The 22,135-nt window shown below is 48.6% G+C and overlaps 1 protein-coding gene across 1 annotated transcript in view; it reads left to right on the top strand.

The window, feature by feature from the left end:
* LOC139385549 (sortilin-related receptor-like) overlaps positions 1 to 22,135 on the top strand; it is a 65,051-nt gene that overhangs the window by 25,321 nt on the left and 17,595 nt on the right. The window contains exons 7-18 of the mRNA XM_071130700.1: positions 5,225 to 5,326; positions 5,912 to 6,081; positions 7,441 to 7,633; positions 12,590 to 12,707; positions 15,093 to 15,166; positions 15,913 to 16,001; positions 16,885 to 17,063; positions 17,317 to 17,503; positions 17,895 to 18,023; positions 19,765 to 19,850; positions 21,625 to 21,797; positions 22,004 to 22,135. Of these exons, the coding sequence (XP_070986801.1) occupies positions 5,225 to 5,326; positions 5,912 to 6,081; positions 7,441 to 7,633; positions 12,590 to 12,707; positions 15,093 to 15,166; positions 15,913 to 16,001; positions 16,885 to 17,063; positions 17,317 to 17,503; positions 17,895 to 18,023; positions 19,765 to 19,850; positions 21,625 to 21,797; positions 22,004 to 22,135 (1,632 nt within the window). The remainder of the gene's footprint in view (positions 1 to 5,224; positions 5,327 to 5,911; positions 6,082 to 7,440; positions 7,634 to 12,589; positions 12,708 to 15,092; positions 15,167 to 15,912; positions 16,002 to 16,884; positions 17,064 to 17,316; positions 17,504 to 17,894; positions 18,024 to 19,764; positions 19,851 to 21,624; positions 21,798 to 22,003) is intronic.

Raw genomic sequence — 22,135 nt, 5'->3', positions numbered from 1 at the left:
GTCACGGCTCCTCCTCTGCCTGCAGGAGGAACCCCCCCATTGGAACCGCCCCATTGGAGTCAACATTGTCACGGCTCCTCCTCTGCCTGCAGGAGGAACCCCCCCATTGGAACCGCCCCATTGGAGTCAACAATGTCACGGCTCCTCCTCTGCCTGCAGGAGGCGGAGGAGGAGCCGTGACAATGTTGACTCCAATGATTTGTTGTGTCAAGTTGGCTGGATGTCCTTCGGGTGGTGGATCATTATTGATACACACAGGAAACTGTTGAGCGTGAAAAACCCAGCAGAGTTGCAGTTCTTGATGCACTCAGACTGGTGCGCCTGACACCTACTACCATACCCCCTTCAAAGGCCCCTACTACCATACCCCCTTCAAAGGCACTTACATATTTTGTCTTGCCCACCCACCCTCTGGCACACAGACACAATCCATGTCTCAATTGTCTCAAGGCTTTAAAATTATTTAACCTATTTCCTCCCATTCATCTAAATGGTTTGAAGTGGATTTAACAAGGGACATCAATAATCCCTTATAGTTTCACCTGGATTCACTTGGTCAGTCTGTCATGGAAAGAGCAGGTGTTCCTAATATTTTGTACACTCAGTAAATGTGGTTAAATTAGTCACCAGAGCCTTACATTTAATAAATAGGAACTAACATAGCCTTAATATTTAGGCTATCTAAGAGCCTCTGTTGTCATATCCTTGCAGCATTAGCTTGAGATGCTCAGTTTATTTTGTTAAACGACTACAGTTGCCCTGTCTGTGACCCCACAGCCTGACCCAACCCACAGAGCAGCCCACCTTCCCGGGATACGGTTGAGCAGTGAGCATGTGAAGATCTCAACGACGCAGCCCAGTTCTCCAGACCATTAGCAGCCCAGTCAACGCTTACTCGTCACTCACTCACTCTCACCCTTCTCTCTAGTCATACCCACTACCCAGCCCCTACTAATATCTTCGGCTGGAGCTAATAGGATTACCGTAATGAATATCACGAGCTTTTGACAGCACCGAGCTGCTTAGGCTAATTAAAGCCCCAGAAACACCAAGTTTTATCCCAGGCCTGACAATATAGATCCCTGGGTAATGATTGATAATCAGAACTGAGGACCTCTACTCCTTCTCTTAACTCCAAAGTCCTCCGGAAGAACTGGCTTAATATAAATGGATGTCAATAAGAGGTTTCTTAACAGAGAGCTTTTTGACACATTTCCTTCTTATTTGCAAGGTGTCTCAGTGGAAACGAGATGAGGGGGAGGGTAACAAGATCAAGGACTTCCTTATCGAATGGCTGCCTGTGCTTTCCCTGATGCGTCAATACCCCCAACGTGTTTCATGTACCGTAACGGCATAGAGCAAACCAACAACAGTGAATGTGAAATTGCAATGCGTAGTTAAGCTGCTGTTTGGACCGCCGTTTTCCCCATAAAAGGAGATTTAAGTGTTGCAACACCTCAGCAGCCATATTGGTTGCGACGCCCTCAACGCTGTAGTGGTCCTTTACTTTCTTCCTTAACGTGTGACTCCAAACCCCACATTTCCCAAGCTCCCACTGCAATATGTGATGCATCACACACACACACACACACACACACACACACACAAACAAAATGGCACTTCGCCCGTAAAAAAAATGTGACGTGTCCAGTGGGAGAGGGGGAAGGAGGAGATAAATGTGGCGCTTAAAAGCAATGGGAGGTCTGGGAAATGGCTCCGTCTCTCAGATTAACAGCTACCTTCTGGCTGGATAAACAAACATTAGAACCACATCGACAGCTCCCACAGGCTCTGCAGGGGGACTGGAGACGACAGGGTTTCATGTGCTCCCCACAACTGTTCTTCTAGTTTATTGGTTTAGATATAGAGCGTGGAAAGGGGAGGGGGTATTCACATATCATCATTTGCATTGGAAGCACAGTGCCTCTGTTCTGAGCAGCTAGACTGCTGAAGGTATATACTTGCTATGAATATGTACAGGTGAATCAATTCAATAAGAATGCTACTCATGATGCTCAGTAGCTGTTCCTGGTATTTATATGAATGGAATGACACTTCAAAATGAATGAATAATCATTTCATGATAGTTTAGTTTCATTTTGAATCCACTTTCCACAGATAGTCAGACTACTTTTCAGCCATGGAAGCCAGCCAAGCTACTGTGGTTGAAACCACCCCCCCGGCCTGCTGTCATTGAAGCATTAAAGCAGTTGTCTTTTCCGAGACTAAGTTTCTCTCCCCTTGGTATTCTCCATGCCCACGTTGTGTTGTTGTGGCTGCTTGGCTTTCAGAACACGGCACGCTGGGTCACGGAGACGGAACGTTAACAGCAGCATTAGATAAATCAATAGGTTGAATAGTGCTGTGAGGACCCAGGCGTTCACAGGGGAGGTGAGGCAGACGGACATACGGACTCACACATGCAGGCAGACACATTGTGTCTCAGGGAACAGGGAGTCACTGTTTTGCGCCTGCTGGGTCATCAGGAAAAAGACAGACTACTTGACAGGAATGCTTGCCTAGATTCATCAGTGGGGGAACTGTGCAAGCTGTGTGTGTGCGCATGTTTTGTTTGTTTTTATTTATTATCTTGGCTGCCTTGAGGACGCTCTCAGTTAATCCAAGATGAAGCCATAAACCTGATTGCCATCCTATGAAGTGAATGAGTCTGCCTGTAGTGATCTAGCACTCTTATTGGCTGCCTGCTTTCCAACTGTGCACCGCTAGTGTGCCTGTGGTGGTTATCTGTGTGGCCCAGCAGCATTATTTCAGTGCATTACCGAAGCCATCTGTCCTCTTCATTGTTAGCATCGTTGTGGGATTTCCATGTCTGTGTGACACATCTCTTTTTTGCCGCAAAACTGTTGGCTGCTCTTTGATGTACACGCTGTCCTTTACTCATATTCTATGAAATTGTTTTGCCCCAGCTCGGTAAAGGTGTGTGTGTGTGTGTGTGCAAATATAATCATATTAGGCTGTGTATTCGGCCTATCTAGTAAAGAGTGTACATGCTTGACATTTATTGCCTGCAGCTTTTAATGAAGAGAATATTCATATTATAGTTGTTATGAGAAGGCCAGACAGTCAGTCAGTCGTCCCAATTCTGCTGATGTGAGCCTAGCCAATCCCTGGGAGGCAGATCACAGGGTGCCTATGTTGCCAGACTGACACGTAAGAGGAGACGCATCACAACAGCGGCTCAAATGGAACCCTATTCCCTATATAGTGCACTACATTTGACCAGGCTCCAATGGTTTCTAGAGAATAGGGAGCCATTTGGGAGGCAGCCAGTGTCTCAGGTCTCTCTGGGGTTCCGGAGGATGACGGGCGGCGAGTCCCGGCACTTTGGTCTTCCTGCTTGTAATTCATTAAAGATTACACCCCCTTCTTCTCCTTCCTTGAACAAAGTGGTCTCTCTGTCATAACAATGAGATTTGGCCATTGATTGTTCTCATTGGCCCACTGAGTTTACAATCTGCCCGACAGTACATAAAGATTAATTCATTGAGTCTTTAAACACCCACAGTCCACATCAGAAGAAATCCACTTTTTTTGAGCTGAAAGGCGATGGCCAAATATCACCCATAATGTTGCATAACGATTTAAGTTAATAAATCATAGTGTTAGTCAGAGTATGACATACAGTGCATTCAGAAAGTATTCAGACCCCTTGACATTTTCCACATTTTGTTACGTTACAGCCTTATCCTAAATTTGATTACATCCTTTTTTTTGTAATCAATCTACACACACAACCCCATAATGACAAAGCAAAAACCGGTAAAACATTTTTTTGTTGCAAATCTATAGTAATAATTAAAAAAATTAAATATAACATTTACATAAGTATTCAGACCCTTTACTCAGTACTTTGTTGAAGTACCTTTGGCAGCGATTAAAGCCTTGAGTCTTCTTGTGTATGACGCATTTCGCTACACCCGCATTAACATCTGCTAACCATGTGTATGTGACAAATAAATTTGATTAGATTTTGGGATTTACAAGCTTGGCACACCTATATATATATATTTTTTCCCATTCTTCTCTCCAGATCCTCTCAAGCTCTGTCAGGTTTATATGTGGCGCGTCGCTGCACTGCAATTTTCATGTCTCTCCAGAAATGTTAGATCGGGTTCAAGTCCGGGCTCTGGCTGGGCCACTCAAGGACATTCAGAGATTTGTCCCAAAGCCACTCCTGCGTTGTCTTGGTTGTGTGCTTAGGGTTGTTGTCCTGTTGGAAGGCGAACCCTTCGCCCCCATCTGAGATTCTGAGCGCACAGGAGCAGGTTTTCATCAAGGAGCTCTCTTTACTTTGCTCCATTCTTCTTTCCCTCGATCCTGACTTGTCTCCCAGTCCCTGCCGCTGAAAAATATCCCCACAGCATGATGCTGCCACCACCATGCTTCATCGTAGGGATGGTGCCAGATTTCCTCCAGACATCAAACATCTCTGTAGAGACCTGAAAATAGCTGTGCAGCGACGCTCCCCGTCCAACCTGACAGAGCTTGAGAGGATCTGGAGAGAAGAATGGGATAACATCCTCAAATACAGGTGTGCCAATCTTGTAGCGTCATAGCCAAGAAGACTCGAGGCTGTTTTCACTGGCAAATGTGCTTCAACAAAGTACTGAGTAAAGGGTCTGAATACTTATGTAATTGTGAAATTGCAAAAAATTACAACAACAAAAAAGTTTTTGCTTTGTCATTATGGGGTATTCAAATCAAATCTCAAAATCACAATCTTGTGTGTAGATTGATGAGGGGGGAAAAACTATTTAATCAAATTTAGAATAAGGCTGTAACGTAACAGAATGTGGAAAAAGTCAAAGGGTCGGAATACTTTCCGAATGCACCGTATGACAAATCCAGCTCCAAACCAGCCATAGCCGGCTAATCTTTTGAATATGGAATAGGCCTCGTAAAATAAAAATGGCAACAGAACATTAGCTAGCCAGATAAGGTTAGCATGCTAGCTAGCTTCGCTGACAGTGGTCAGTGCCCTTTTTGCTAATGTTTATCAACTTCACGTAGAAATTCCCACATCCACTTCGTGAATAGGTTACAAAGGTGTAACCTAAACATGCAAATTCTATAATAACTGAGTCACATTATTCGTAATTATGAGGTAGGCATTAAGCCGTCTCCATGGCTCTGTGTCTCTGATTGATTGATTGATTGATTGATTGATTGATTGATTTATTAATTGTACATCTGTTGGTTCCAGACTTTGTTGGGGAGCCATGAGCCGTCGTCCGTCCAGCTGTGGGTATCCTACAACCGTCAGCCAATGAAAGCCGCACAGTTTATGACCCGCCACCCAATCACAGTGAGTCTCCAGGCCTGCTTCGTCACACCAGAACATCCTCTCTGTGGCTCCCAGTAGACTCCTAGTCCAGAGAACAAACCTGTCACTGTATCGTTGATGAAACTGGGGAAATGTATTTGTAAGGAAATGCTATGCTATGTAGCTAATATGTCGTTGACAGCTCAACATGAGTCAGAAATCACAAGACCAATCACAGAAAATACTGTAAGCCTAGATTTTTTTATTTTTTAAAATTTTACCTTTATTTAACTAGGCAAGTCAGTTAAGAACAAATTCTTATTTTCAATGACGGCCTAGGAACAGTGGGTTAACTGCCTGTTCAGGGGCAGAACAACAGATTTGTACCTTGTCAGCTAGTCCAACGCTCTAACCACTAGGCTACCCTGCCGCCCTCACTAGGCTACTCCACTCACAGTAAAAAGCTGTCAATTCCATGACACTATTTACCTTACAAATGTACATGTTTTTGTCTAATAAAAGTTGAATTCTAATCATCAGCTTTTAGTTGTGAGAGAATAACCCCTATTGTTCTTAATAATGCCCTACACAAATAAGGAAAACTGCGCCTCTCTTCTTCTCCTGCAGGAGTACTACATCGCTGACGCTTCGGAGGACCAGGTGTTTGTTTGCGTCAACCACGTCAACAACGTCACCCACCTGTACATCTCAGACACCCAGGGCCTGTCCTTCTCCCTGTCCCTGGAGAATGTGTTATACTACAGCCCAGAGGGTTCGGGCAGCCACACCCTGATCAGGTTGGCACGGTGTTCCTAGTCAACCAATCTTCGATTGCACAACTTTGTGTCAGGCCGGCCCAGCGCTAACCCACCTGCTTGATCTATTAACTAATCATGGGTTGCACATTTTTGTTTCAGCCCAGCGCTAACCCATTAGATTCTTCTAATCGACTTATCACCATGGTTAGTGGCGTGTTAGTGCTGGGCTAGAACCAAAATGTGCACCCCTTAGGTGTGTCCCCCAGGAATAGATTTGGAAACGGCAGTGTTCTGGATGCGAGATCTGGGTTCAGATAGTATTTGAAAGATACCAATACAACACAATCAAAATAAAAGTCCCAAAAGTGCAAACCCTGCCCATGTGACACTCCAGGCAGGCACAATCAATCGGCCAAAGCATTTAAAATGTCTACAAAATTGTTTTACTATTTGAACCCAAGTCTAAAATATGTTGACGTGACTCACAGTTAAGGAAGCCTAATTAGTAGGCTGCCTTCAGAGATATGTAGTGTCTTGCTTGGAACAAACGTAACAGAACTCACTTTGATCAACCAAACCTTCCTTGATCAAATACACACGCCCTTTGATCAAGTATAGCAACTTTGATCAAGCGCACCCACCCATTTTGAAGGAGAGATGAGAGGAGGCTGTTCGACCAGAGCTACATCTGATCATTCCAGAGCTGGGGACCTCGTGGTGTGCATTCCTCGTGACCACGCTGAGTCCGCTCGAGTGGCTGTCTTCTCCTCCGTGTTGGTAAACAACAGCAGGGCCTTTGCGTGTGTTTACATCCCAGTGACCTGGATCCTGGATGTTTGAGTCCCTGTTGTCATGGCGCTGCAGTGTAGCGTAGTGCATCCATGGCCTGTAATTATTCAAATGACGGCGTTCCCAACACGTCTCGAGCTGCCAGGAGATGTGATGAGAGCAGCTTGATAGTGAGGCGACCTCACGACACAAGCTGATCACGTGTTTCCTTTGGCCAACATAGCCACGACACTGAACATGATACTGTGTTGTTTTAATGCTAATCGTGTGTCTGTGTGTGTGCGCGCACGCATCTGTCTGTGTGTGTGTGTACCTCCGCCTGTCTGTGTGTGTACCTCCGCCTGTCTGTGTGTGTACCTCCGCCTGTCTGTGTGTGTGTGTGTGTGTGTGCCTGTCTGTGTGTGTACCTCCGCCTGTCTGTGTGTGTGTGTACCTCCGCCTGTCTGTGTGTGTGTGTGTACCTCCGCCTGTCTGTGTGTGTGTGTGTACCTCCGCCTGTCTGTGTGTGTGTGTACCTCCGCCTGTCTGTGTGTGTGTACCTCCGCCTGTCTGTGTGTGTGTACCTCTGCCTGTCTGTGTGTGTGCGCCTGTGTGTGTCTTTCATCCCAGGTACTTTGCCAGCGAGCCCTTTGCTGACCTGCACCGCGTGGAGGGTCTGCGCGGCGTCTTCGTGGCCACGCTCATCAACGGCTCGCTCAGCGAGGACAACATGCGCTCTGTAATCACCTTCGACAAGGGGGGCACCTGGGAACTGCTGCAGGCCCCCTCCGCCGACAGCCTGGGAGGAACACTGGACTGCCAGGTAGCTAGCTAGCTGTTACAATAACATCTGACCCGGTGTCAGTGGTTAGAGAAAACGTCCACCTGGGTTTCTCCTAAACACTGATACAGGATACTGCTGTCAGCTTCAGCAATATGACATCATACACATTGGGGTGACATCCTGCTTACGGACATCAACAACAGGATTAAGATTAGGGCTGTTCCATGGCAAAAATGAAAACACGAGGCAGACCAAACTCTTTGGTCCTTTAAAAACCTGCTGGATGTAAAATATTGGGTGCTGTAGCTTAGAAAATAAATCCAGGTGACTCTGGATGACAACATAATGATGTTTGTTTCCAACATTAGGGCTGTTTTCCTAAATAATTTAAATGTGCTTTGTGTTTTGTTTCCTTTCCGCGGTACTAGCGAGTGTCGTGATATTGGCATCGTCATGGCCCTAATTAAGATCTGCCCAAGATTCCCACTGTTCGCTCTTGTTAATTTAGGCATGTCTGAAGGGAGGGGAAGAGCCAATAAAGCAGAAGTCTTAGCAGAATTAAATTCTGTTGTTGTTGTTGTCTGTAAGCAGGAAGTTGCCCTTTTGTGTTTTATGCTGTCATTGATTCTCTGAGGCTCTGATTCCTTTGAGGAAGGGATTGGCGGCTGGGTAATATGAACCTACATTAGGGATTAGGAACAACAGCCATGAGGCCACACAGTGTGTGTTTGCATTCTAAAGGGGAAGTGGGTTTGGGTGTAAACAGTTGTTTTGTTTGGTTTTAGAAAGTGGCCGTGTCCCTTGCACGAAAATGTATGCACTCACGACTGTAATTTGCTCTGGATAAGAAGGTCTAAATTACTATATTTTAAATGTAGAAAATACTTCTTAGAAAATAGTATTATATTTTTTATTTATTTATTGAGGGTTTTGTCAGAGTGATTGCTGTCTCCATTGATCTAACACTTCTCTCTCTCTCACTCCATCTCTCCCTCCACCATGCCTCTCCATCCCTCCCTCCCTCCATCCCCCCTCTCCTCTCTAATCCTCCCTCCATCCCCCCTCTCCTCTCTAATCCTCCCTCCATCCATCGCTCTTATATACCCCCTGGGTATTTCTCTATCCCCATCCTCTCCTTCTTTGCCTCTCTCGCTCTCCCTATATCCCCATCCTCTCCCTCTATCCCCATCCTCTCCCTCTATCCCCATCCTCTCCCTATATCCCTCATCCTCTCCCCCTCTCCCTCATCCTCTCCCCCTCTCCCTCATCCTCTCCCTCTATCCCTTGTCCTCTCCCCCTCTCCCTCATCCTCTCCTTCATCCTCTCCCTCTCTCCCTCATCCTCTCTCCCTCATCCTCTCCCCCTCTCTCCCACATCCTCTCCCCCTCTCCCTCATCCTCTCCCCCTCTCCCTCATCCTCTCCCCCTCTATCCCTCATCCTCTCCCCCTCTATCCCTCATCCTCTCCCTCGTCCTCGTCCTCTCCCTCTTTCCCCGTCCTCTCCCTCCCTCTCTCCCTCATCCTCCCCCTCTCTCCCTCATCCTCTCCCTCTATCCCTCATCCTCTCCCTCTATCCCTCATCCTCTCCCTCTATCCCTCCATCCTCTCCCTCTCTCCCCCATCCTCTCCCTCATCCTCTCCCTCATCCTCTCACCCTCTATCCCTCATCCTCTCCCTGTCTCCCTCATCCTCTCCCTGTCTCCCTCATCCTCTCCCCCTCTCCCCCTCTCCCTCATCCTCTCCCCCTCTCTCTCGCCCTCTCCCTCTATCCCTCGCCCTCTCCCCCTCTCCCTCGCCCTCTCCCCCTCTCCCTCATCCTCTCCTTCATCCTCTCCCTCTATCCCTCATCCTCTCCCTCTATCCCTCATCCTCTCTCCCTCATCCTCTCCCCCTCTCTCCCTCATCCTCTCCCCCTCTCTCCCTCATCCTCTCCCCCTCTCTCCCTCATCCTCTCCCTCTATCCCTCCATCCTCTCCCTCTATCCCTCCATCCTCTCCCTCTCTCCCCCATCCTCTCCCTCTCTCCCTCATCCTCTCCATCATCCTCTCCCTCTATCCCTCATCCTCTCCCTCTATCCCTCATCCTCTCCCTGTCTCCCTCATCCTCTCCCCCTCTCCATCATCCTCTCCCCCTCTCCCTCATCCTCGCCCCCTCTCCATCATCCTCTCCCCTCTCCCTCATCCTCTCCCTCTATCCCTCATCCTCTCCCTCTATCCCTCATCCTCTCTCCCTCTCTCCCTCATCCTCTGCCCCTCTCTCCCTCATCCTCTCCCCCCCTCTCCCTCATCCTCCCCCCCCCTCTCCCTCATCCTCTCCCCCCCTCTCCCTCATCCTCTCCCCCCCTCTCCCTCATCCTCTCCCCCTCTCTCCCCCATCCTCTCCCCCTCTCTCCCTCATCCTCTCCCCCTCTATCCCTCATCCTCTCCCCCTCTCCCTCTATCCCTCGTCCTCTCCCTCTATCCCCGTCCTCTCCCTCCCTCTATCCCTCATCCTCTCCCTCTATCCCTCATCCTCTCCCCCTCTCCCTCATCCTCTCCCCCTCTCCCTCATCCTCTCCCCCTCTCCCTCATCCTCTCCCCCTCTCCCTCATCCTCTCCCCCTCTCCCTCATCCTCTCCCCCTATCCCTCATCCTCTCCCTCTATCCCTCATCCTCTCCCTCTATCCCTCATCCTCTCCCTCTATCCCTCATCCTCTCCCTCTATCCCTCATCCTCTCCCTCTATCCCTCCATCATCTCCCTCTATCCCTCATCCTCTCCCTCTATCCCTCATCCTCTCCCTCTATCCCTCTATCCCTCTATCCCTCTATCCCTCTATCCCTCCATCATCCCCCTCTATCCCTCCATCCTCTCCCTCTATCCCTCATCCTCTCCCTCTATCCCTCCATCATCTCCCTCTATCCCTCATCCTCTCCCTCTATCCCTCTATCCCTCTATCCCTCTATCCCTCCATCATCCCCCTCTCTCCCTCATCCTCTCCCTCTCTCCCTCATCCTCTCCCTCTATCCCTCATCCTCTCTCCCTCATCCTCTCTCCCTCATCCTCTCTCCCTTATCCTCTCCCCCTCTCCCTCATCTTCTCCCCCTCTATCCCTCATCCTCTCCCCCTCTCCCTCATCCTCTCCCTCTATCCCTTGTCCTCTCCCCCTCTCCCTCATCCTCTCCCCCCCTCTCCCTCATCCTCTCCCCCTCTCTCCCTCATCCTCTCTCCCTCATCCTCTCCCCCTCTCCATCATCCTCTCCCCTCTCCCTCATCCTCTCCCTCTATCCCTCATCCTCTCCCTCTATCCCTCATCCTCTCTCCCTCATCCTCTCCCCCTCTCTCCCTCATCCTCTCCCCCTCTCTCCCTCATCCTCTCCCCCTCTCTCCCTCATCCTCTCCCCCTCTCTCCCTCATCCTCTCCCCCTCTCTCCCTCATCCTCTCCCCCCTCTCCCTCATCCTCTCCCCCTCTATCCCTCATCCTCTCCCCCTCTCCCTCTATCCCTCGTCCTCTCCCTCTTTCCCCGTCCTCTCCCTCCCTCTATCCCTCATCCTCTCCCTCTATCCCTCATCCTCTCTCTCTATCCCTCATCCTCTCCCCCTCTCCCTCATCCTCTCCCCCTCTCCCTCATCCTCTCCCCCTCTCCCTCATCCTCTCCCCCTATCCCTCATCCTCTCCCTCTATCCCTCATCCTCTCCCTCTATCCCTCATCCTCTCCCTCTATCCCTCATCCTCTCCCTCTATCCCTCCATCCTCTCCCTCTATCCCTCCATCCTCTCCCCCTCTCCCTCATCCTCTCCCCCTATCCCTCATCCCCTCCCTCTATCCCTCATCCTCTCCCTCTATCCCTCATCCTCTCCCTCTATCCCTCATCCTCTCCCTCTATCCCTCATCCTCTCCCTCTATCCCTCCATCATCTCCCTCTATCCCTCATCCTCTCCCTCTATCCCTCATCCTCTCCCTCTATCCCTCATCCTCTCCCTCTATCCCTCATCCTCTCCCCCTCTCCCTCATCCTCTCCCCCTCTCCCTCCATCATCTCCCTCTATCCCTCCATCCTCTCCCTCTATCCCTCCATCCTCTCCCTCTATCCCTCCATCCTCTCCCTCTCTCCCCCATCCTCTCCCTCTCTCCCTCATCCTCTCCCTCTATCCCTCATCCTCTCTCCCTCATCCTCTCTCCCTCATCCTCTCTCCCTTATCCTCTCCCCCTCTCCCTCATCTTCTCCCCCTCTATCCCTCATCCTCTCCCCCTCTCCCTCATCCTCTCCTTCATCCTCTCCCTCTATCCCTCATCCTCTCTCCCTCATCCTCTCCCCCTCTCTCCCTCATCCTCTCCCCCTCTCCCCCTCTCTCCCTCATCCTCTCCCCCTCTCCCTCTCCCTCATCCTCTCCCCCTCTCCCTCATCCTCTCCCCCTCTAACCCTCATCCACTCCCGTCTCCATCATCCTCGTCCTCTCCCTCTCGTCCTCGTCCTCTCCCTCTTTCCCCGTCCTCTACCTCCCCCTCTCTCCCTCATCCTCCCCCTCTCTCCCTCATCCTCTCCCTCTATCCCTCATCCTCTCCCTATATCCCTCATCCTCTCCCTATATCCCTCATCCTCTCCCTCTATCCCTCATCCTCTCCCTATATCCCTCATCCTCTCCCTCTCTCCCCCATCCTCTCCCTCTCTCCCCCATCCTCTCCCTCTCTCCCCCATCCTCTCCCTCTCTCCCTCACCCTCTCCCTCTATCCCCATCCTCTCCCTCTATCCCTCATCCTCTCCCTCTATCCCCTTCCTCTCCCTATATCCCCATCCTCTCCCTATATCCCCATCCTCTCCCTATATCCCCATCCTCTCCCCATATCCCCATCCTCCCCCTCTCTCCCTCATCCTCTCCCCCTCTCTCCCTCATCCTCTCCCCCTCTCTCCTTCATCCTCCATCTCATCCTCTCCCCCTCTCTCCCTCATCCTCTCCCCCTCTTCCTCTCTCCCTCATCCTCTCCCTCTTTCCCCATCCTCTCCCTCTCTCTGTAGCTCTCCAAGGGCTGCTCCCTCCACCTGGCCCAGCGCTGGAGCCAGCTTCTCAACATTCAGCTGCGCAGGATGCCCGTACTGTCCAAGGAGTCAGCTCCAGGGCTCATCATGGCCACAGGTGGGGAGGCTAGCATCACAACTACAACGACTATTTATTTAAAATAAAAACAGTATATAGATTTTTTATATTTTTTTCTCCGATATTTTCTGATTTCATTGAACGGAGAGAGAGAGAGGATGACAGTGGGGAAAGAAAGAGAAAGGTTGTGTCAAAGGGAACTCATACCGGTACTGACGACGTGTGCCAGAGGGCTTCGGCATTACCACTCGCCCAGCCAGGCCACAGAATTACTATTTCTGTGGTGAACACATGACTTCCCTTATGGTGGTGCAACGTCTGGTATTTCCTCATCTGATGGAGAGGACCACTTCCTCCATCAGTCAATCACACAGGAAATTAGAGTGCCTAGAGAAGCTGCAGAGTCTCTCCTTCCTGCTCGTTTGTCTGCGTCTGTTTTATTTCTTTTTTGAACCATTATTCATTCAGGCAATTCAGTTGAGAGCAAATTCTTATTTACAGCGTGTGTGTGCACGTTCGTGTTTAAATTTTCCTGAGTCCGTGTGTTCATGGTTTGGGAATGTGTGCATGCGTGTTAGTAACTGCGTGTACTCAAGTCAGAGCAATAGCTTTTGACCGGGCTAAACTAGTACCAGTTGGACACATCATTGTGTTTAATCCACTGAAAGTCTCTCTGTCTCTACCGCCTCTGCCTGCTTCGCGGAGTACATAGATTTTCTTTGTAGCTGTGCGGTGTCTGGAAGGAGAAAGAAGCCTCTACACCCTGCGAGCCACTAAACCTAATGAAATGGTTAGGAGATAACTCCCACGGGGAGGGAGAGAGGTGAGCTGAGGAGACACTGTGCCCTTCACGTCCGTGTTATCGCTTACACACGGATTCGCTAATTACTACTGCCTCACCCAGCGGACACACACACACACACACACACACAGACCGTCTTTCTCTTTGTGTGGACCCAGCCAGCCACACACAACCAACATTCCCACGCGGCCTGTCAGGGGGAACATTCCCACGCGGCCTGTCAGGGGGAACATTCCCACGCGGCCTGTCAGGGGGAACATTCCCTCGCGGCCTGTCAGGGGGAACATTCCCACGCGGCCTGTCAGGGGGAACATTCCCACGCGGCCTGTCAGGGGGAACATTCCCACGCGGCCTGTCAGGGGGAACATTCCCACGCGGCCTGTCAGGGGGAACATTCCCACGCGGCCTGTCAGGGGGAACATTCCCACGCGGCCTGTCAGGGGGAACATTCCCACGCGGCCTGTCAGGGGGAACATTCCCACGCGGCCTGTCAGGGGGAACATTCCCACGCGGCCTGTCAGGGGGAACATTCACACGCGGCCTGTCAGGGGGAACATTCCCACGCGGCCTGTCAGGGGGAACATTCCCTCGCGGCCTGTCAGGGGGAACATTCCCACGCGGCCTGTCAGGGGGAACATTCCCACGCGGCCTGTCAGGGGGAACATTCCCACGCGGCCTGTCAGGGGGAACATTCCCACGCGGCCTGTCAGGGGGAACATTCCCTCGCGGCCTGTCAGGGGGAACATTCCCACGCGGCCTGTCAGGGGGAAGCGTTTGTTTTGTGACTTGTTCCTGTGACATTTCTTCATTTGTAAAAAGCACCGTTGATATGGCCTCCAAGAACAACAGTCGTTAGTGATGGTGCCGGGGAGGAGAGCGGCGGCTTCATTAACCAGCGCTCAGGATGAGTGTCAGACACACTGAGAGAGCCATACACAACTACATAAAACACCTAACGCCACACCGTTCGGTGCAACATGGCCGTCTACATCCACATAGGATGAATAGATATGTGACGTTACACTCCTTGGGGCCTTCCCCCTAGAATGACTACAGACTGATTTGATTTGAACCATTCTTACAGGTTCATCACATGGTAAGGAGTATTGATGTTGACAATAAAGCATACTGGAGCGTAGGCTGCGGCAGGCTGTTTGTTTGAACTTTTCTGATCTCAAGCATCTGCTTCACAACCCTGGATGGACTCTCTCCCTATATAGAGCCGCCCAGCTATATGCTATAGTCGCCCCTTTCTATATGGCTGCGCCTCAAATGGCACCCTGTTCCCTGTATAGTGAGCTACTTTTGCTCTGTTGTCGGCTTTGTGTGCTCTGGGCTGGCCACTGTGCTTGGTTGTGTCCCACATTGCACGGTACCTTATTCCCTATGCATCTACTGCACTACTTTTGACCAAGGCCCATAGGGCTTTTGGTCAAAATCAGTGCCCTATGTAGTGAATAGGGTGCTATTTGGAACAAAGCCTGGGATACTGCTGGGACTGGATTCCACCTGAAGCTGCAGTAGTGTTCCTACTGGATCCCCCTCTGTGTGAATAGTTTAATTCATCACCTCCTCTCACACAGCCGTTCCACTGATCATCCCCGTGTCTGTCTCCTCTGCAGGTTCTGTGGGCAAGAACCTGGCCAACAAGCCCAACGTGTATGTGTCCAGCAGTGCTGGGGCCAGATGGAGAGAGGTCAGTGTCTGTGTGTGTGTGTGTGTGCTTTGTTTTTGTGTGTGTGTGTGTGTGTGTGTGTGTGTGTGTGTGTGTGTGTGTGTGTGTGTGTGTGTGTGTGTGTGTGTGTGTGTGTGTGTGTGTGTGTGTGTGTGTGTGTGTGTGTGTGTGTGTGTGTGTGTGTGTGTGTGTGTGTGTGTGTGTGTGTGTGTGTGTGTGTGTGTGTGTGCGCCATAAATGTAACTATGCACATGATGAGCTATAAATCATGACATTGGTTATTGTTGGATGTTTCCTGCCTCTGCTACCCACTCATACCAGAGGGTTTCTGTGGAGATCTTAGCCACAATGCTGAATGCCCAGCGTAGGACACTTTCCTCCACAGTATATTACTCATCAACCACAAACATGGTGCTGCAGTTATTTAAAGCCACAGTCTGTAAGACGTGAGTACAATTCCAAGACTGGGGAGCCCTCTAAGACATAAACAATGGAGCAGAAGCACCCGGAACATTTTCAAATGCTCTTGATGCCTATGGTGTGACATTCCACGAGAGCAGTATTAGACTTTTAATGATTCTTTTTTTTAAACATACTTTTAATCTGAACATAGTATTACCTCATTTAAGTGTCTTGACGAGCAAAATATTTTTGGTAATAATACGGCCTGACAGTTGTACTAGTCTATTATGGTAGCTATATAAATTGACCAGCAATCTTACAGACTGCGGCTTTAATGAGTGTTCTTCACATTTCCCCTTCTCAAGGCGCTGGCCGGTCCTCACTTCTACACGTGGGGTGACCACGGCGGTATCCTCATGGCCATCGCCCAGGGGGGCTCCACCACACACCTCAAGTGAGTCTCACAACTGTCCTAAATAACACCCATATCTCCCATGTTAGAACAACACAGTGTGCTGTGTATCACCCCCTCATTACACCCCTCTACCCCCCACTGCAGCTCTGCCCTGAGTCGTTGACTTTCAGTCTGCTTACCTTCAACCCACGGTGTCACTGCCAAACCAATCAGTACTGTGCTGGCTCAGAAATATTATTTTCACATTTGTCCTTTCCAGCTCGGTTCCAGCTACTACAGTACAGTGGGATATGTAACCAGGCCAATGTACTGCAGCTTGGCTTGGCTCAGTAGTGTAAAAAGCATATAAATATTGTAACCATGCTCATGTTGATCTCCATACTGTCTCTGTTGGCCCTGCTATAGACTAGCATCCTGTTCTGGTTGTGTACTTGCTGCCTCACGCTACAGAATCAGTAGATTTGCCATTCTGACTCGGACAAGGCGGCAGAAAGCCTAGTGGTTAGTGTTGGGCCAGTAACCGAAAGGTTGAATCAAATCCCTGAGCTGACAAGGTAAAAATATGCCATTCTGCCCCTGAACAAGGCAGTTAACCCACTGTTCCCCGGTAGGCCGTCATTGTAAATAAGAATTTGTTCTCAACTGACTTGCCTAGTTAAATAAAGGGTCATGGGGCGGCAGGGTAGCCTAGTGGTTAGAGCGTTGGACTAGTAACCGGAAAGTTCAAACCCCCGAGCTGACAAGGTACAAATCTGTCGTTCTGCCCCTGAACAGGCAGTTAACCCACTGTTCCTAGGCCGTCATTGAAAATAAGAATGTGTTCTTAACTGACTTGCCTAGTTAAATAAAGGTTAAAAATGTAAATAAATAAATAAATAAATACAATGAAAGGCTACTTACCTACTGTCTCTCTGTGTCTCAGGTTCAGTACCAATGAGGGGGAGACGTGGACAGACTTCCGTTTCTCTGACAGGGAGGTGTATGTCTACCAGCTGCTGACGGAGCCGGGGGAGAAGAGCACCATCTTTACCATCTTCGGCTCCTACGCCGACCAGAGACACAGCTGGCTCATCCTGCAGGTCAACGCCAGCGACGTGCTCGGTGAGGGGACTCTCACGATATTACTACACTGGGCAGACGTCATGACTGAATTATCCTCAGCCCGGGTGCTTTTACATCTGTCTGTCGTCCATTTTCACAATGCCAATAAGAAGCACCATCTATTAGGCCAGAGTCTCACTGAGTGTGTCTGTTTGTGTATTCGTGTGTGTGTGTCTGCTTATGTCCCCATGCTACTGTAATAGAATATGATCCAATTCCAAATGAAGTATTTAAAGTGTATTTGTCTCTTCAGGCGTGCCGTGCACCGAGGGAGACTACAAGCGCTGGTCCCCGTCAGACGAGCGGGGAAACGACTGCCTTCTGGGTAGTGAGATGGTGTACAAGCGACGCACGCCCCACGCCACCTGCTTCAACGGGGAAGACTTCGACCGGCCCGTCACCGTGTCCAACTGCTCCTGCACACGCCAGGACTACGAGTGGTGAGACTCTCCTTTCCAAGCCCGTGTCCAATCCCATATCCGCCCTTTGCCTCTACCCCTAAAACCATCTACCCCTAAGCACCTCATATCGATCTGAAAGGATTGGATAGCTGCTATCTCGAAAGGTAACAGCTCCACCTTCTGTTGAGCTAGGAATAGGTGGAATGTTTCTCCCTTACTTACACCTCTGCTATCCTTTCAGAGTAGGGGCTAGGGGTTGATTGGAATTAGGCAACAGTCTTTTTCCACTCATCTCTAGCTGTTCATAGTTTAATAGTCAGGTAGGCTAACATTGGGTCTCTCTCTCTCTCTCCCCCCATCTAATCTCTCTCTCGCTCTCTCTCCGCCTCGCTCTCTATCACCCTCCTCTCTCTCCTTTTATCTCTCTCAGTGACTATGGCTTCAAGCTGAGCGAGGACCTGTCCCTCCAGGTGTGCCTGCCCGACCCCGAGTTCTCGGGGAACCTCTACGCCCCTCCCGTGCCCTGCCCCGTTGGAACTACCTACCGTCGCAGTACGGGGTAAGTCAATATCCCTTTGGTATTAACATATTGTCACTTCATCAGAAACCAGGCTTTGCCCTTCTCATAATGATAGGCTTTTCCCTTTTGTTAAGGTGACTCCACACATTGAGGGTCAAGGCCTTGCAATGTGGATGGGTCAGGATTATATGACCTAGCTGAGCTGAAGGGTTTGGGGGTTTCGGGCTGACTTCATAGTGTCCCAAATGGGCCCTGGTCAACATTAGTGCACTTCAAAGGGAACAGGGTACCATTTGGGACGCAACCATAAAGGTTGAGATACACTTGTCCTTGACTGACAGTCACATATGGCCTATAAAAAGAAATGGCATTACCTAGTGTGTCAGTCTTCACCTCAATCTTATATGATTTTTTTTACTGCCGCAAGGAGACGACCATTAAATATCAGCATGATTAATGGTGAATAGGATATGCACACTATGCAAATGGAATCCTTTGTGGTCATGAGGGGGAACTGTCTTTGTTCTTCTTTTGTGCTATTGGGAAGAGAAAGGAGTGGCGTCATTCTATTATATAGCCCTCGCTTATCATGGAGAACAGCCCCACCTATTGTCATAAGGAGAGAAATGTCCCAGCAAAATCTTGACAAACACTGAGTGTACAAATCATTTAGAACACCTTCCTGATATTGAGTTGCAACCCTCCTTTTGCCCTCAGAACAGCCTCAATTCGTCGGGGCATGGACTCTACAAGGTGTCAAAAGTTGGCTGAATGTCCTTTGGGTGGTGGACCATTTTTGATACACACAGGAAACTGTTGAGCGTGAAAAACCCAGTAGCGTTGCAGTTCTTGACACAAACTGCTGCGCTTCGCCCCTACTACCATACCCCCTTCAAAAGCTCCTACTACCATACCCCCTTCAAAGGCCCCTACTACCATACCCCCTTCAAAAGCTCCTACTACCATACCCCCTTCAAAAGCCCCTACTACCATACCCCCTTCAAAAGCCCCTACTACCATACCCCCTTCAAAGGCCCCTACTACCATACCCCCTTCAAAGGCCCCTACTACCATACCCCCTTCAAAGGCCCCTACTACCATACCCCCTTCAAAGGCCCCTACTACCATACCCCCTTCAAAGGCCCCTACTACCATACCCCCTTCAAAAGCCCCTACTACCATACCCCGTTCAAAGGTCCCTACTACCATACCCCGTTCAAAGGCCCCTACTACCATACCCCGTTCAAAAGCCCCTACTACCATACCCCCTTCAAAGGCCCCTACTACCATACACCGTTCAAAGGCCCCTACTACCATACACCGTTCAAAGGCCCCTACTACCATACCCCTTTCAAAGGCCCCTACTACCATACCCCGTTCAAAGGCCCCTACTACCATACACCATTCAAAGGCACTTACATCTTTTTCCCACTCACCCTCTGGCACACAGACACAATCCATGTCTCAAGGCTTAACAATCCTTTAACCCGTCTCCTCCCCTCCATCTACTCTGATTGAAGTGGATTTAACAAGGGACATCAATAAGGGATCATAGCTTTCCACTGGTCAGTCTATGTCATGGTCAGAGCAGGTGTTTTGTACACTCAGTGTATATGTAATGGGCAACATGTAAACATTTTGTTCTCCTCGTTTACACAACTGTGCATAAGATACACTGTATTACACCATTTGTTGTACACATACTCTTGTTGTGATATTGGGTGGTGGGTGTTTGTCTGTCCATGTTGTTAACCAGTTTGTGTGTGTCTCTCTCTCTCAGGTACAGGAAGGTGTCTGGGGACAGCTGTAGTGGAGGCGATGTAGAAGCCAGACTGGATGGAGAGATGCTCCCTTGTCCTGTAGGAGGTAAGCCTCCCCTCTCCTTCAATTAAGAAACCATTATTAGAAACGTTTAGCCTTTTAGATCACAATGAATAAGAGACCCCTGAATGAATGAATAAGAGACCCCTGAATGAATGAATAAGAGACCCCTGAATGAATGAATAAGAGACCCCTGAATTAATGAATAAGAGACCCCTGAATGAATAAATGAATAAGAGACCCCTGAATAAATAAGAGAACCATGAATGAATGAATAAGAGACCCCTGAATGAATAAATGAATAAGAGACCTCCGAATAAATGAATAAGAGACTCCTGAATAAATGAATAAGAGACCCTTGAATGAATAAGAGACCCCTGAATAAATGAATGAGAGACCCCTGAATGAATGAATGAATAAGAGACCCCTGAATTAATGAATGAATAAGAGACCCCTGAATGAATGAATAAGAGACCCCTGAATGAATGAATAAGAGACACCTAAGTGATTGAATGAATGAGAGATACTCTGAGATTCTTGATATACTGGGTTCACAAATACTTTACCTTGTAAATGCCATTATGGAAAGGGGAGACTCTCGCGAGGATGTTCTCTGTTTTGCTCTACGACCCCCACGAGTATCATGAGACTCGTCTGACGGTAACCCATAGAAATATGGAGGTCCTTTTGTGGCAACAAAAACAAGGGGTTAAATGTGTCCAAAAAAGATGTATATTTCTTATATCTCTTAGATATAGGACAGACACTTCAAAACAGTATTATTCCTTAGGATTTATTTTTTGCCTTTTTATGAATGTGTATTCAATGCATTTCTATGGGCTATAGTAGTAAAGGCCAAATTCAGTATTTTATCAAATTATTTTGAAATATTTGGGGGAGGGATACCTAAATGGCCTAAAAATCATAATCAAATAGCTAAATGATCCATTGAATTACTATTTTAAAACAATTCCATATGTTACCTTTGGGTCGTGGGTCATGACGGTTTTATTTGGTATGGGCCATACAGTTTTAACTTTTTTGCTAGACCTTATTTGAGGCAAAAGATACTTTTAGTTACATATTATGGGGTGAATTTAGTTAAAGATAGAAAGGTTAGTCCCAGCAGTAGATCATTGGCTACAGCAACAACACACGTAGGTTAGACCTCGGGGACAATAGCTGCTGTGATTGGTTGTAGGGATCCAAAAAGCAAATAAACAAATAAGTATTTTGAATTCATGAAAAGTGAAATTACTCACATTTTATACATAAAAGCATATGGTTGGAAGAACTTTAATTTCCCTGAAGGGAAATTGTTTTAGACATGCATTACTGCTGTATGCAAAATAAATACTGCCGTATACACAGCTGGATACAAAATCAATACTGTCGTATACACAGCTGGATACAAAATAAATACTGTCGTATACACAGCTGGATACAAAATCAATACTGTCGTATACACAGCTGGATACAAAATAAATACTGTCGTATACACAGCTGGATACAAAATCAATACTGTCGTATACACAGCTGGATACAAAATCAATACTGTCGTATACACAGCTGGATACAAAATCAATACTGTCGTATACACAGCTGGATACAAAATCAATACTGTCGTATACACAGCTGGATACAAAATAAATACTGTCGTATACACAGCTGGATACAAAATCAATACTGTCGTATACACAGCTGGATACAAAATCAAATGCAATTTGTTGCGTTTTTCTTACCAGTTGTTACTCTTCACATGGCTATAGATTAGAATGAATTGTATTAAGTGTTTTTTTTCCCCTCTGGTCTTCTCCAGAGAGTAATGAGTTTATCCTGTACGCTGTGAGGAACTCCATCCATCGCTATGACCTGGCCACAGGGACCGACCAGGTCCTGCCCCTCTCTGGTCTCCGCGAGGCCGTGGCCCTGGACTTTGACTACGAAAGGAACTGCCTCTACTGGGCCGACATCTCGCTGGACACCATACAGGTCAGGGCCTTCACAGAAGGCACTCCGATGTAGCCATGACTTACCCTATTCCCTATATAAGTATATTGCTTTTATACTATATAGGGAATAAAGTACCATTTAAGACACAAAATCTATCCTGTTCACACTTCTGAGACCAAAAGTACATTGTGTATCGTGATTAGTGAAAAGTATGTACACACTCCCTCCCTGTCCTCCCCCTCCAGAGGCTTTGTCTGAACGGCAGTACGGGACAGGAAGTGATTGTGAGGAAAGACCTGCAGAATGTGGAGGCCCTCACCTTTGACCCCATCAGCAGGCTGCTTTACTGGGTGGATGCCGGAGCGCAGAGGATTGAG

Source organism: Oncorhynchus clarkii, chromosome 27, assembly GCF_045791955.1.
Source record: "Oncorhynchus clarkii lewisi isolate Uvic-CL-2024 chromosome 27, UVic_Ocla_1.0, whole genome shotgun sequence".
NCBI lineage: Eukaryota > Metazoa > Chordata > Actinopteri > Salmoniformes > Salmonidae > Oncorhynchus > Oncorhynchus clarkii.
This window is presented reverse-complemented; position numbering and strand designations above follow the sequence as displayed.